The sequence below is a fragment of the Schistocerca piceifrons genome, chromosome 3 (genome assembly GCF_021461385.2).
Source record: "Schistocerca piceifrons isolate TAMUIC-IGC-003096 chromosome 3, iqSchPice1.1, whole genome shotgun sequence".
NCBI lineage: Eukaryota > Metazoa > Arthropoda > Insecta > Orthoptera > Acrididae > Schistocerca > Schistocerca piceifrons.
This window is the reverse complement of record NC_060140.1, coordinates 894456218-894472849: the sequence shown is the minus strand read 5'-3', so window position 1 is coordinate 894472849 and position 16632 is coordinate 894456218. Positions and strand designations below refer to the sequence as shown.

At 37.9% G+C, this 16632-nt stretch overlaps 1 protein-coding gene across 1 annotated transcript in view; it reads left to right on the top strand.

The window, feature by feature from the left end:
* Positions 1-1220: 1220 nt before the first annotated feature.
* Positions 1221-16632, top strand: part of LOC124788008 (probable NADH dehydrogenase [ubiquinone] flavoprotein 2, mitochondrial) — a 60290-nt gene continuing 44878 nt past the window's right edge. Inside the window, exons 1-2 of the mRNA XM_047255054.1 lie at positions 1221-1375; positions 11304-11363. Coding sequence (XP_047111010.1) covers positions 1244-1375; positions 11304-11363 — 192 coding nt within the window. The 5' untranslated portion in view covers positions 1221-1243. The remainder of the gene's footprint in view (positions 1376-11303; positions 11364-16632) is intronic.

Below are 16632 nucleotides of genomic sequence, written 5' to 3'. Positions count from 1 at the left end.
CTACCACGTCCCCTACGTCGTCTAAACGTAAATACGCTTCTACTGCGAACTTCCAGGTTGCATAGTTTTCGCGACCTATAAGTCTTTCAATCTGTGGAATTTGTGCCGCACTCATTCTTAACGGTAACTTGCTTTTTGTTGCCGTAAAGAACACCGAAAAATAATGCGGAAAAAAATTGCGATCGTCTTGTAAGGATAACTCGCACTTCAAGTAAATTGGAACTTTTCCAATACTTTCTCCCTACTATTTTATTGATATACTTATTCCAAATGCAGCCTCGGCCCATAACCTATTGGAATTTGCGCAGCTGAATAAGTATTAAGGAGAAAAAAAGGACATTTTACTAATAACTATATTTGCACATTCAAGAACAAAAAATTTACAGCGAACACAACAGAATAATTAGCGCACACAAAGAGTGTTAGACAATGCCAAAGAGGTCTATTTTACACAGTGCACTTTGCGCCATCACACACGAAATACATTGTTCAGACAATTCCAACAACGCGCCATCATCTGCTGCTGCAAGAATTTGAACTGAGAAAGTAGTTTTTTGTTGCGTGTATCATTTTTGCAGGCATAATTCTAGTAGGGATGTGGAATTTTAGAATCTATGCCTCCCTGGTGTGTGAATATCTTTTGTGGTGCTATGGGCAACTACGGACACTATGATTTGTTTTATTCCGTGTATTGAGTTCTTTATGTGTGTAATTCATGTAGCTTGTTGAAAGTATTAATAAATTGTTCCAATCAGAAACCGCCCGTATATTACTCTGCTAACAGAAATAGTCTGAACACTCTGTGGTGCTGGTCCTTTAGGACAACCCGAGACGCCAAGGTCGTTGCTAATTTACACACCAGCCACTTCGATCTTGGTGTAGTAGTATGCAGTATAATGTGAAAAGAACGACAAAAACAGTTGGGAAGAATACAAATTCTTTTAAAATACTGTTAGCTTCCTCTGTAAAATAACAACAACAGATAGCGAAGTGACAAGAAGCCAGGTTATTAAACGGCTTACAAGCTGCTATGTTTTTATGTAGTAACGTATTTGTTTTTCACATCATTATAGTCAATACACGCATGTAACAGATCAATGGATTGATTATATGTAGTAGCCACCATTATTAAATAATTTAACGGCAAACATACAAACAGCATATGTAACTTCTGTGTTTATACTTTTTCCTCTAAACACAAATCGATTCTCGTAAACTCGATTAGTGACCCATAAATCGATATATGTTACCACCGGTACTCGGTTGTCGTCTGCCGAAACCCGAAACAGTGAGGTTCTATGCGGTAGAAGTTACTGCTCTGGGAGAAAAAAAAAATAACATGCTAGCGAATATTAGAAATGTTTCTCAGTTATTAGTAAGTGTATCATTCCAAACTTACAAATTCTTTTATTTGAGCTAATATCAATATTGGAGACAGTATGTTTAACACATTTTTCGCATACAGTTTTGCTAACTTTTAATGGTGCACCTACACATTCATAATGCTTCTAGTTTAACTTTCCACGCATGCTTTTAAACGTTCATTCGCAAGCTATAATCGTTACGACTGGACTCTTATGGATCATTTTCTAGTTTAAGGAACGAGTCGATTTCCTTAAGTCTTCGTTGTGGTGTCACAGAATTTTATATATTCCTGGCTATGTCTTCACACATACTACATTTCCAGGTGCACTAATCAATTGGAGTGTATCTTAAGTGTATCTGATTGTTTGCTGTCCCAAATCACATTTTTTGATGACACAGTTATACAATCTAGTAAATACCTAAATAAGAAACTATTGTGCTGATTTAGGTCAGGTAGTTGAGAAGTATAGTGAGGAAGACACGTCACGTTGGGTACAAATCCAATCTGATATTGCAGAAGCTTGAGATAATAATAATAAAGGGCATTTTAATGAAAATAATAGAGATCACCACCATGTATTCTCTTAATAATGGAGACAACGCCGTTGTGGGATCCCAGAGAATATTTTAATTTCAAGCATTATTATGTTCCTGGAAAAAAAAAGAAATTTCTCTAAAAGAATCAGCACAGATTCAGAAAATAAAACTTGTATGAACACAGCCTTCTTTGTATATACACATCATGCAAATAATAGATGCAAGTAAACAGATGGATTCAGTCTTACTAGATTTCAGAGAGGCATCATCAATTACTAACCAAGATATTATCAGAGTATGTTCACAGACCTGCGATTGCCTTTGTGATTATATGATTAATAGAAACCTGTGTGTTTTATAGGACAGTGATAATTCTACATAAACAATGTAACATTGAGCGTGACCCAAGAAAGCATAATACGACGTCTAATGTTCTCTGCTGGAAGTTATAATTATTGGATGATCCTAAGGAATTGCAGAAAGACTTGGACAAAATTTCAGTTTGTAATCAGCAGCAACACTCTTTAAATCTGTATCATTACAAGATAGTGCCTGCAACAAAGAGAGAGAACCTGATAGTATTTTATTACAAAATTAGTATTTGAACATCTTGAGCACATCACATTGTGCAAGTATTTAGGAGTGATAGGAAATGGGACTATCATGTAAAAATCAGTGTTGTAGAATGTGATGAAAGACTTAGATTTCTTGTACAGTACAACAAATGTGGGGAATTATTCCAGTCTTTGGAGTCCTTGCCAGGTAGGCATGAAATAGGCATTGGATGAAATCAGAGATGTGCTGCTAGGTTAATAGTGTATGCTATATGAAAGTGCAAGGTGAATAGTTGAAGAATGAATATGAATCTTTGGAAGGAAGATGGCATAGTTTTTGTGATGAAACAATGTTGGGTATTTCTTGTGTAGGGGTTATGTGAATAAGATAAGTTAGTTATTTTTGTGTCCCGTAGATCATTTGCACAATAAATTATAACAATGTGGAACAATTCATTTTACAGTCTTGCACAAACTAATTTGTAAATGTAGCTACATGCTGAAAATTTAAGCTTTTTATGTTTGTCGTTGGTGGTGTTGTTACGGTTATATGGGGCATTCAAAAAGAAATGAGCCAGAGCCTGGAATGCATAAACCAGTGACAGGAGAGTAATATCGTAGCGTGTGTAAAGAGGTGTGATTCCTACCAGAGCGTGGAAGTTCACAGCCCGTCGCTAGAGGGCACGCTAGCACGTCATGTGACTCTACAGAGCTAGCAGCAGCTTGTATCAATCGTCCACATGAGTGTAGGAAAGGTTATGCTGGCATTATTCTTTGACCAAGATGGCCCCTTTCTGTTTCACTTCCTGCAGCATGGGACAACAGTGAATGCCCAGCGTTACTTGCAAACCTTGACCACCCTTCAAGTGATCAAATCAAAATGACCAGGCTGTCTCACCCATGGGGTCATTCTGCTCCACAGCAATGCAAAGCCTCATATGGCCAACAGTCGCGGCACTCCTCCAGAAATTCAAATTGGAGGTTCTCGGCCACCCTCCATACAGTCCAGACCTCTCTCTGTGAGATTATGCCATTTTTTTTGGCTCCTTAAAAAAGGCTCTGAGGAGCAAACGATTCACCTCGGACGACGTCCAGCTGTACATGCGGAACTGGTTAACATTGCAGCCCTGGGAATTTTATGAGATAGCCACCCACTCCCATGTGTCACAGTGGGACAAGGGTCTCAACAGCCAGGGTCAATACTTCTGTAATTATGCCTCCGGCTCATTTCTCATTTCTTTTTGAACACTCGTTATACATATATAGGTTGAGTACAAAGGCATAAAGACAGTCATTTCACCTCTTACCGCAAGGACAAAAAATCAATAATATTGGTATGAAGTATCATGCACCATACAGTCTTGAATATTATACATACGGATGTAGGAAACACACACTGTTCACCCATTGCGCTCTTTGCTTACTAGCTGTCTGTGCAGCTTAGATTTCTTTCTAGTGTGGAAACTTGGTCAGTCTAATACACGTCTTGAGACAAAACAGATGGACCTCAAAACATCAATAATGATTTTTAGAAATGGGTCATTAGTTCAGTTTAGTTAGTGGTATACATCATTCATGTTCACACAGTAATTTTAATATTATGGAACAAGTTTTTACAGGCGGTTAATATATCAGTATTTAAATATGGCTACTACTGTCTACTACATACTGGAGAATACATAATGTTCATGATAATATATTTGTCTGACTAACAAAAGTATGTATGTAATTATTTTGTGCTACAGGTTTCTGAATTCAAAATCTTCTGTGGAACTGAAGGAATTGCCCAAAAGCGGTTTTTGAGTTTATCTGTGCCTTGTCAAATGTTTTATATCATTGACTAAGTGTTTAAATGTTTTGCTTGCAATATTGTGGTCCTTTAGTAATTGCTGTTCAGTCACTGATGTATTTAAAACTTCCCCCTGCCGCAGTGCATCAAATTGACCATGACATCTGTTTTCTTGGCTTGCTTATGTAAGTCTGTTTCATACACAGAACTGAGTAATAGTAGTAAAAACAGATATCATTGTTGTAGGATGTGACCATGATTACATTTACCAACAGGTTAGTTGTGCCTACAGAGACTTTTTGTGCCCAATCTTACTATTGGTGAGAGGATGTTGCAGTTTAAATTCAGAGATCAGTGACAATTTGTTGAGATACAATAGGACTCTGTTCTCACAATGATGCTGTTGCCCAAAACTACTAATAACAAGAACAAATACGTAAATAATATTTATGTGTGTGTTTCATGGCCATGAAAGTGGAAGTACTATGGTGTGAAGTTCTTTTTTCTGGTTTTGGGCTCAAGACAGTTTTGATCAGTGGAAAAATAAATGTGTTTATTAAAGCCTTATAGAAAACAGCAAGTTTCAAACATTGTTATAACTGTTTGTAATCAGAGCTTTTATGTGTCAGCATGGTAATGGCATTATCCTCAAAACAAAGTCAATTGCATTTTGTATGAAGAAAATTGTCTGCATGAGAAATGACTATGTACACTGTAAACAGATCTCTGTTCTTGCAGCATTCAGGTAGCTGTTATGTTTTGATAAGTGCCATTGAATTCATGTGAATATTAAGTTAAAACACAGCCTATTAAAAGGAACTGAAGAAACTTTATTAAAGTATCAGCCTTTCTGCGAATGTTTCAAATTTAACTTGTGTGAGTAATAGTTAACAATGGTCAATTGGAAGGGAAGAATTGTGAATGAACACAGGTGCAAATTTCCAACATCCATCATGAGTGGTGACAAAATGTGGTGCTTAGAATGTGACTTGCCCACAAAATAGCAAATACATTAATGTGAAGAAGAAAGAACCGAAAAAGATGAGAGCTGTGAAATAAAAGAATAATGTTATGGATACAGTTTGTTTCAAATGTCAAGGCACCAGCCACAGTTACTTAATGGTCAAAGTACAATCAGTTATTGGCAAATTATAAAAATATGTATTGGATCAATTCAGACATGTGGAGCCCACTGTCTATAAAAGCAAAGAATAGTTTTTGATTTATGACAATCCTCCCCCAGTTTCTTCCAAAAACCAAGAGATAACCTTCCTGTATCTTCCACACTCCCCCAGTTAAGCAAAGATTGACTTCTTTCTTTTCCTACTGAATAGTTCTCTGAAGGAAACCTGATAAGAGTCTATTACAGCTATCAAAAAACTGTGCAAAATTACCTTAGAGGCCTCTCGAAAGAAGACTTCTCGAATGAAACAAAATGTTTATTGACAAGAGTGATCATGTAGATGCATTAACATATAAAATGTTTTGTACACCCAGAAGAGAATCATACATTTGTGGTGTGATGCTGGAACAGCCTGCCATTATTTTCCATGCATTTCTGACATCTACTCAAGAAATTTTTAATCGCATGATGTAATTCTCTCTGAGATATTGAATTAATTGATTCACAGATATTATCCTTGAGTTCCTATATCATGTGAGGATTTTTTGTTTACACTTTGTCCACCAGTTCACACCACAAATAAAAATCACATGGAGTTAAATCAGTACCTCTAGAGGGCCAGATATTGTTACTAATCACTCTTTCATTGAACACATTATGAATTCTGTGCAAAGAAACATTTGACATATGACCCCTTGCTGAATCCTGTTAAAAAAATGTGAAGCTTCATTCTCTTTCAATCAACGAATTAAAAAACAGTCACAAAATGTTTTGCATGTGTCTATCACATGTAACTGTGTCATTAAAGAAATAGGACTATTATTTTGTCACCACTAACTGCACACAACACTCCTATTTTATGATCATGAAGAGGTTCCTCATGGAGTACAAAAGGTCTAACTGTGCTCCAATGTCAACAGTTTTGGGAGTTAACATACCCGTATGAATGGTACCAGGCCTCGTCTGAAAACAGAATGAGGGAAGGATCCATTTCACAGTCATGCACTTGTTTTAAAACCCATTCCCAAAATTTAACCCTGTGCGTAGGATCACCAGGTCAAAGTTCTTTGTACTACTGATACTTCATAGGGCCTTAGCCCAAGCATCTTAGCACCTCTTCGTACAGAGGTGCAACAGAGGTGTTTGCTGCAAAAGATGTCTAAGAGACTTTTTGGGGACTTTTCCAGACGGTATGCAATGTCATAGAGATGAACTTCTGTGCGCACTGTACATTGTCATTTACACTTCTTGTCTTGAACACTTCATATTTCATGAAATTTATTCACTAATGTGTGAACTGCATCACAGCTCAGAACTTGAGCACCTGGAAACTTGTGTTCGATCTTCGAACAGTGCGAACAGACTCTGTACGCACATACGAATTGTAAATAAACAATCGTGAAATTGAATAATAAACTCTTGTCATTGTTGTGTTCGCGAACTTCATTGTTACTCGTGATATGCCTGTTTCATTGCTCAAATGACACTGGCCAACAAGATGCGTATGTCTGTACAGTCTTTAGGCTAAAACCCACAAAAGGGGGGGGGGGGCAATTGTGCGGTCCTGTGGGACCCACTTGACCAACAGGCGTGGCTTCCGTGGCTGGCCTGCAATACTCTGGGCAGGTGGTCATCAGATAAATGGAACACCCTGTATGTTTCTTCTACTGGCCTTTTGACATAGTTCTTTGTCCGCCGTGAACTGTGAACCTTGCTGAGGCAGGGAGACTTGGGTGCCTCAATGATACAGATAACTATTGTAGATGCAACCACAATGGAGGGATAGGCCAGACTAACTTATGGTTCCTGAAGAGAAACAGCAGCCTTCTCAGAAGTTGGAGGGGCTACTGTTCAGCCTAATGACAGTAGCATCCCTTTGGATAAAATATTCAGGAGGTAAAATAGTCCCCCGTTCGGATCTCCTAGTTGGGACTACTCAGGAGGATGTCGTGATCAGAAAAAATAAAACTGTCAGTCTATGGATCAGAGTGTGGAATATTAGATACCTTATTTAGGTAGGTAGGTTAGAGAATTTAAAAGGGAAATGTGTAGGTTAAATTTAGATGTTGTGAGAAATTAGTGAAGTGTGGCAACAGTGAAAAGAAAGACTTTTGGTCAGATCAGTACAATGCTATCTATACAAAATCCAATAAGGGTAACACGGGATTAGGCCTACAGTGAATAAGAAAATAGGAAATTGGATAAGCTACTATGAACAGCACAGCAAACACGTTATCGTAGCCAAGGTAGACATGAAGCCAACACCCACCACAGTAGTACAGCTGTACATGCCAAGTAACTCTGCAGATGATGATGATGATGATGATGATGATGATGATGATGATGATACTGAAAGGATGTCTAGGGAGATAAAGGAAATTATTCAAATACTTGTGAGATGAAAATTATATTGTGATGGGTGATTGGAATTTATTAATAGGAAAAAGAAGAAACAAGAAAAGAACATGGACTGGAGGAAAGAAATGGCAGAGAGAACTGCCTGATAGAATTTTGCACAGAGCATAATTTAATCATTGCTAACATGTGGTTTCATGAATCATGTCTTGAAAAGAGATAATAGATTAACATTAACAAAAGTAAAACAAGGGTAATGGAGTGTAATCAGATTCAATTAGATGATGCTGAGGAATGAGATTAGGAAATGAGAAACTAAAAGTAATAGAGTTTTGCTACTTGGACAGAAAAATAACTGATGATGGCCAAAGTAAAGAGGATATAAATCTAGGCTGCCAATAGCAAGAAAAGCATTTCTGAAAGAGTGGAATTGTTACATCTAACATAAATTTTTGTATTAGGAAGTCTTTCCTGAAGGTTATTATCTGGAATGTAGCCTTGTACAGGAGTCTGTCGTGGACAGTAAGTAGTTCCAGCAAGAAGCCTTTGAATTGTGGTGCTATAGAAGATGGTTAGACTGAAGAACAAACAAGGAGGTACTAAACTGAATTGGGAAAAAAATATATTTGTGGCACAACTGTACTAAAATAAGGGGTCAGTTGATAGTATTCATCCTGAGGCATCAAGAAACTGTTGATTTGGTAGTGGAAGGAAGTGTGGGGGATACAAATTGTAGGAGAAAGCCAAGGTTTGAATGCAGTTAGGAGGTTCAATAGTTGTGCAGAGATGAAGAGACTTGCACAAGATAGACCAGCATTGAGAGCTGCATCAAACCAATAAAAAAATTTAAAAATATTAAATGTCATGTAATATTTTGTGTAATGTAATATCTTGTGTAGACACCTTTTAGTAATCTGACTCGTTCCACCTCATTAAGAAGTGTCGTATTCATGATCTATGGAACAAGTACTAATCTAATCTATTCACACTGAAAACAACAATAATTTGTACATAACTTAGAGAACTTTTACAATAAATTTCAAAACAGCAATTGGATGTTAGCGAGACTTGTACATAGTTTACTTTACATATCAACTGCTCCAAAAGTGTGTTGCTCTGCCCACATATGTGGGGGTAGATCAATTCGAATTAGATAATGAAGGAACAAAACCTTACAAAAAACAAAAACAGCTTGACTGTGAAATAGAACAAACCAATAATCAAAATAAAGGAAATCTATTCAAAAGTGCACACCTGTGAAATCAAAATATGTTACTGGGTAATTTTCAGTACTGTGTTGCTCCACTATATGCACTGTAACATGCTCAGACGCTCTTTGGCACACCTTTACAGGGTGTTTGAGGAATTACTGCATGATTCTACCCTGATCTTGGACAATGGCTGTTCTGGAGTCACGGAGGATGTGAAGTGGTTTTCTGCAATAACACGCTGTGAGGTTCGCTTTGTCCCAGGCATGCTCATTTGTGTTCATCTCAGTAGATACAGCACACCATTCCATTCTGTTGATTTCTGCTTCATGAAGAAATGTGTTCAGGAGATGGGCGCAAGTATGGTACTTGTCCCAATTATGTGCAGTCCTAAAATTGCTCTCTATAGTAATAGTGCCCACAGTGTGCTCAAAAGGCACGTGTGTGTCTCATCTCAGTCTGATGCAACTCTTGTCAGCTTGGCAATGCAGTACATATGCAGGCTGTGTTTAACTTTCAGAACAAATTGAAACTAAAATATTCACTCATTTAAAATGTCTGAATATTCACTCATTTAAAATGTCTGAAGAAAATTATTGAACTCCTTAATGGAGTTGAAGTGGAAACAGAAAATTTATGTAACATGCCTGACCTTGCTGAAGAAATGAATGGCAATTGTAGAAACTTAAATGTTCAGTTTCATTCATGAAAAAACCATTTGCTGTTGATTTTGTGTGCTGGCTCTACTGTTTTACTACCACTTATAAATTAGTCAATTCATGTAGTTTGAGGTGCGGGAATTGCATGAGGATGATGGGTTGAATTGAAGTCGTTGTTCAACTACTACATTTTGGATAAAGTTTCAGAAGAAAATACCTACTAACTAAAGAGTGTGCAGAGAGAATGATCTAAATTTGTGTGACCTTTTTGTGTGTGAATCACTGAATTCAACACTGAAGTTCTTTTAATGTAATTATTGCTTTGAATTGATGAACAGTTAAGTGAAGTTTTGCAAACTGTGTTCACCAGTTGTCAACCAGTTTTCAAACAGCCACAGCAAACCTTAACACATGTAAAGCACATTACAAAAGTAATTTTTATTTATTGTTGTTCAGTTATGATACTTAATTAAATATTTCTTCATTACTGTTAACAGCTAGTCTTTTCAAATCAGTTTCATAAATAGACTTCTTCCAGTTACAATGTTAGTGGCTACCCTTGCTCTATACTAAATAGAAGACATCTGATACGCATACATGATAATGGACCAAAAAATGGCGGAAGAAACTATCTGCAGAACATGCGGAGTTGCATGCTTGAGATAGGTACTACCTGGCTGCCTCCATACTTTTCTATAGTGATCTTAAGCCATAGAGGAATCCTGCACTTTTTAGTGAAGATACTCTGATACCATTGTTCCAGGTTATATTCTAGCTGTTCTTGTGCTCATCTTCAAACATCACAGTTCTCAGATTTGTAGTATTACTTGTAATGGATGCCTATTTGCCAGATTGATCGTGGGAGATGGTTGCATACTATCTGGGTTGAAACAGCCCTCCCAGTTGCTTCCAAAAAGACAGCTAGCATTTCTGTCACATTCTCTGTGGTCCACATACAGGCCACTGTTCGTAGACAGCATTTGTTGGTGATTGTGGGTGACAAGTGATTTTGATGTCTTGCTCACCAGTTCGATGGGTTAATTTCATCTATTCTTGCCATAAAATGACAACATGCACGTAGTTAATGTGAAATGACCTTCCAAGGTATATTGACAGACAGTTGTGTATACAGGCCACATTTTCCTGTACTCAGCTGAAGACACAGTCATGTTCTGAGAATGCAGGCTTACCTTTACCTTCATTAAATGTGTAGCTACATGTAGCAATTCACTGTGATCGAAAGAGAATTCATAAAGGCGTTTAGGGACAAAAACTAAACTGTGTAAGTCATGAGGGTGGTTCAAAACATTTTTGAGCGGTTTGTTTCATGAACATACCTCATTTTTTAAAATTACTTCACATCAGTTATGATTGTTTTATTGATACTAATTCATTATGAGCCTGATTGTCTTCCCCCAAGTTAATACATGATCTTGCATATGTAAGCAGAGGAGAAAGCTGTGAATTAATCAATTTTTGAAAATGTAATATAATTGGATCAATAAGAAATTGACTCACCAACTGACAACAGGAAAAGTTATGAAAATGCGTCTGCCACCCTTTTCCTCACTTACAGTGTACTACTGAAGGTGAAAGTTATATTTACTACCTTGAAAAGTTCTAGTGATCAAAGTGATGACTCCACCCGTTGATTTGTATAAATATATAAAAACAACTGTCTTTGTGTTTATTAATATGACTCTTGTTTTTCAGTGGCGGAATGGAAGAGGTGTCCACACTTCAGCAGCATCCTTAAGTGAAAACCTGTTTGTTGTAAGTATCATTGAGTTGTGCAATTGCTGTAATATTTTTGGCCACATGAAATTAATATAATGAAATGTGTCTGTTCTTATTCTCCAGCTTTCTTACTCTCTCATTGCACCAAATATCTTTCAGAAAATCTTCTTTTCCCATCTCAATAACCAGCCCTCTTCCTTTGTATCTCTGTTGGTCCATCATGGATATGGGACAGCAGCTGGTCAAATATTTCCCAAAGAAAAATTGGCAAACTGACATATCTTTTAGGAAGATGACCAGTTTTGGTATCTCATTATTGCTCTTCAGCCATTTCATTAATGCCATCTTCAGGCCCCTAAGCACTCCATGTACAGCCTGTCAGGTATATCGATACTTGCATAACTGGAGCCATCAGTATCTGGATTCTGTGAATTCGTTTTTGGAGTGTTTACTTCAAAGCTTTGACAACAAGTTGTTTCACCTGTATCTGCTTCCAGTCCCAGCTTCTGCACCACTCCTTCTAATGCAGCATCATTATCCTTCAAAGCTCTGATATTACTTGCAATTAATGCAACATCTTCAGTATACACCACCGTCTGAACCTGCTGGTTAAATATTTGTTGCCCTTGGGTTTGTTGACATTTACCAAATTACCTTCTCGAGTGCTATGTTAAAGAGTAGTGAGGAGATCATGTCCCCCTTCCCTACATGGAAGTCTCCTGACAAATGTTGTTCTATGCTGACCTTGTAAACAATTGCTTTGATTATCACTTCCATCAACCTCACTGATTTTAGTGGGATTTTAAAATCTTTCATATTGGAGAATCTTATTGCTGTCTACTCTGTAATGTGCTTGTTTAAATCAGTGTACAACTGATGAGGTTGCTTGACATATTCATAAAATTTCTCAGCATTTGCATCACTAAAAATATCTGATCAATAGTGGATCTATTTTTCCTAAATCCAGCCCGATAATCTCCCAGTAGTCTTTCCACACATTATTGTCTTCAGTAGGCTAAAATTTTAGTAAACATTGTATACATTACATCCAAGAGTAATCTCTTAGTAATTGCTGCACTCTGTAATGGGCAGGTTATTCCAATGTTTCACTCCTTTGGAATTTCTTCCTTTATCCACATTTCCTTTATTAAGTCATTGACAGCTGTCTCCATCTTCTTCCCCCAAATTTTAATAATTCAGCTTCCATGGCATCTTCTCCTGTTGCTTTGTTATTCTTAAAGTTTTTAGTTTCACACTTCACTTCCTTTAAGTCTGGTGGTTCAACTTCCCGCTCCTCTGCTTCTAATTCCTATTTCAAATCCAGCTTCCCCCTTCCTCATTGAAGGCTTCCTGTCTGTTACCTTCCCATTTCCATCAAAGCACTCAGCCTTCAGGCCACAAGTGGCCCATCGGGACCATCTGCTCGTCGTGTAATCCTCAGCTGAGGAAGCGGATAGGAGGGGCGTGTGGTCAGCACACTGCTCTCCCAGTTGTTGTGATGGTTTTCTGTGACCAGAGGCGCTACTATTCGGTTGAGTGGCTCCTCAATTGGCATCACAAGGCTGAGTGCACCACAAAAAATGGCAACATCGCATGGTGGCCCAGATGGTTCACCCATCCAAGTGCTGGCCATGCCCAACAGTGCTTAACTTCGGTTATCTGACGGGAGCCATGTATCCACTGCAGCAAGGCCGTTGCCTCATTTCCATCAAGTAACTCAATAAAATACTCTTGCCATCTTCTCAAAGCTTTGCTGTTATCTCCAATTAGGTTTCCATCTTTATACTTACAGAAAACTGCTCTCGATTGGTAATAAGTCTTCAGTTCTCTAGATCTATCATAGAACTTGGGTATCTCATTATTGTCCCTCATTTCATGCAATTGCTGTATCTTCCTCCTTTTGTACTGCTATTTCTTCAGCCTGTGTAGCTTATTTGCTCATTTTCTCTCCTCTCTGTGAAGGGAGATGAAAATTTAATAGTCATGGATGACTGGAATTCGATAGTAGGAAAAGGAAGAGAAGGAAACATAGTAGGTGAATTTGGATTGGGGATAAGAAATGAAAGAGGAAGCCGCCTGGTAGAATTTTGCACAGAGCATAACTTAATCATAGCTAATACTTGGTTCAAGAATCATGGAAGAAGGTTGTATACATGGAAGAAGCCTGGAGATACTAGAAGGTATCAGATTATATAATGGTAAGACAGATTTAGGAACCAGGTTTTAAATTATAAGACATTTCCAGGGGCAGATGTGGACTCTGACTACAATCTATTGGCTAAGAACTGAAGATTAAAACTGAAGAAACTGCAAAAAGGTGGGAATTTAAGGACCTGGATAAACTGACTAAACCAGTTGTTGTACAGAGTTTCAGGGAGAGCATAAGGGAACAATTGACAAGAATGGGGGAAAGAAATACTGTAGAAGAAGAATGGGTAGCTTTGATTGAGGGATAAAGTAGTGAAGGCAGCAGAAGATTAAGTAGGTAAAAAGACAAGGGCTGGTAGAAATCCTTGGGTAACAGAAGAAATATTGGGTTTAACTGATGAAAGGAGAAAATATAAAAATGCAATAAATGAAGCAGGCAAAAAGGAATAGAAACGTCTCAAAAATGAGATCGACAGAAAGTGCAAAATGGCTAAGCAGGGATGGCTAGAGGACAAATGTAAGGATGTAGAGGCTTCTCTCACTAGGGGTAAGATAGATACTGCCTACAGGAAAATTAAAGAGACCTTTGGAGAAAAGAGAACCACTTGTATGAATATAAAGATCTCAGATGGAAACCCAGTTCTAAGCAAAGAAGGGAAAGCAGAAAGGTGGAAGGAGTATATAGAGGGTCTATATAAGGGCAATGTACTTGAGGACAATATTATGGAAATGGAAGAGGATGTGGGTGAAGATGAAATGGGAGATATGATACTGCATGAAGAGTCTGACAGAGCACTGAGAGACCTGAGGTCGAGAAAAGACCCTGGGAGTTGACAACTTTCCATTAGAACTACTGAGAGCCCTGGGAGAGCCAGGCCTAACAAAACTCTACCATCTGGTGAGCAAAATGTATGAGACAGGCGAAATACCCTCAGACTTCAAGAAGAATATAATAATTCCAATCCCAAAGAAAGCAGGTGTTAACAGATGTGAAAATTACTGAACCATCAGTTTAATAAGTCACGTCTGCTAAATACTAAAGCGAATTCTTTACAGGCGAATGGAAAAAGTGGTAGAAGCCAACCTTGGGGAAGATCAGTTTGGATTCTGTAGAAATATTGGAACACGTCAGGCAATACTGATGCTATGACTTATTTTAGAAGATAGATCAAGGAAAGGCAAACATACATTTCTAGCATTTGTAGACTTAGAGAAAGCTTTTGACAATGTTGACTGGAATACTCTCTTTCAAATTCTGAAGGTGGCAGGGGTAAAATACGGGGGGCGAAAGGCTGTTTACAATTTGTACAGAAACCAGATGGCAGTTATAAGAGTCGAGGGACATGAAAGGGAAGCAGTGGTTGGGAAGGGAGTGAGACAGGGTTGTAGCCTCTCCCCAATGTTATTCAATCTGTATATTGAGCAAGCAGTGAAGGAAACAAAAGAAAAATTTGGAGTAGGAATTAAAATCCATGGAGAAGAAATAAAAACTTTGAGGTTCACCGATGACATTGTAATTCTGTCAGAGACAGCAAAGGACTTGGAAGAGCAGTTGAACGGAATGGACAGTGTCTTGAAAGGAGGATATAAGATAACGAAAGCAAAACGAGGATAACGGAATGTAGTTGAATTAAGTCGGGTGATGCTGAGGGAATTAGATAAGGAAATGAGACACTTAAAGTAGTAAAGGAGTTTTGCTATTTGGGGAGCATAATAACTGATGATGGTTGAAGTAGAGAGGATATAAAATGTAGACTGGCAATGGCAAGGAAAGTGTTTCTGAAGAAGAGAAATTTGTTAACATCGAGTATGGATTTAAGTGTCAGGAAATCATTTCTGAAAGTATTTGTATGGAGTGTAGCCATGTATGGAAGTGAAACATGCACGATGAATAGTTTGGACAAGAAGAGAATAGCTTTCAAACTGTGGTGCTACAGACGAATGCTGAAGATTAGATGGGTAGATCACATAACTAATGAGGAGGTATTGAATAGGATTGGGGAGAAGAGAAGTTTGTGGCACAACTTGACTAGAAGAAGGAATCAGTTGGTAGGACATGTTCTGAGGCATCAAGGGATCACCAATTTAGTATTGGAGGGCAGCGTGGAGGGTAAAAATCGTAGAGGGAGACCAAGAGATGAATACACTAAGCAGATTCAGAAGGATGTAGGCTGCAGTAGGTACTGGGAGATGAAGAAGCTTGCACAGGATAGATTAGCATGGAGAGCTGCATCAAACCAGTCTCAGGACTGAAGACCACAACTACTACTGTACACTTCCACTGCTAGGTCCTTTGCAGCCTTCTTTTCCTCTTTCCTCTTTTGGATTACCAGTGAACACTCCCTTTCGAACTATTTAACTTTTCTTGTGGGATTCCTTCATGTACTTCTTCTGAGGCCACATTGATGACTTGTTTCAGAATCTACCATTTAGTTTCCACATCCCCCTCCTTCCATGTGTACTTCCTTGTCACAGAAGTCTTCTAATTTCTTCTTATATTCTTCCTGGTTTTCTTTAATGTGTAAACTTTTTACATTTTTTCCCCTGCTGTTTTTGTTTCTTGGCATATCTATGTTATTTCTGTACCTTATCCACACAAATTAATGATCTGTGTCTTCGTCTGCCCTCTACAGCTACTAACTTCCACATCATCTGATAATCTCTATCTATTTCTATTATAACATGGTCTATTTGGCTTCTGGGTAACTTTGTGTGATGAAGCTCAAGTACACTTCTTAATGTCATTCCTTGGATGCCTTGTGCTTTGTATCATTGCCGTGTTCCCACTGGTGAAGTCTATCAGCCTTAGATCTTCATTGACTTCAAGCAGGTTTTCTTTTCCAGTTAAAATTTCTATACACTTTTTCTTTTCGTATTGTTACATTTAGATCATCAATGATCATTTTCACATCATGCCTTTGAACTTTGCTGACTCCCTCATCAAGTCTGGAGTAAAATACATCCTATCCTCCAGAGGGGCATCATCATAACATTAAAAAATTTTGCCCTAAACTGCAAGCAAACACCCTAAAATTTTATAATTAAATTTGCCTTCATTGACTTACCATTAAGAAAGATGGTACCAATATGGTCCATATTGCGTCTATTATATATCAGTAGTATAGGATTTCCTGATGCTATCATTCCATGTCCTTGC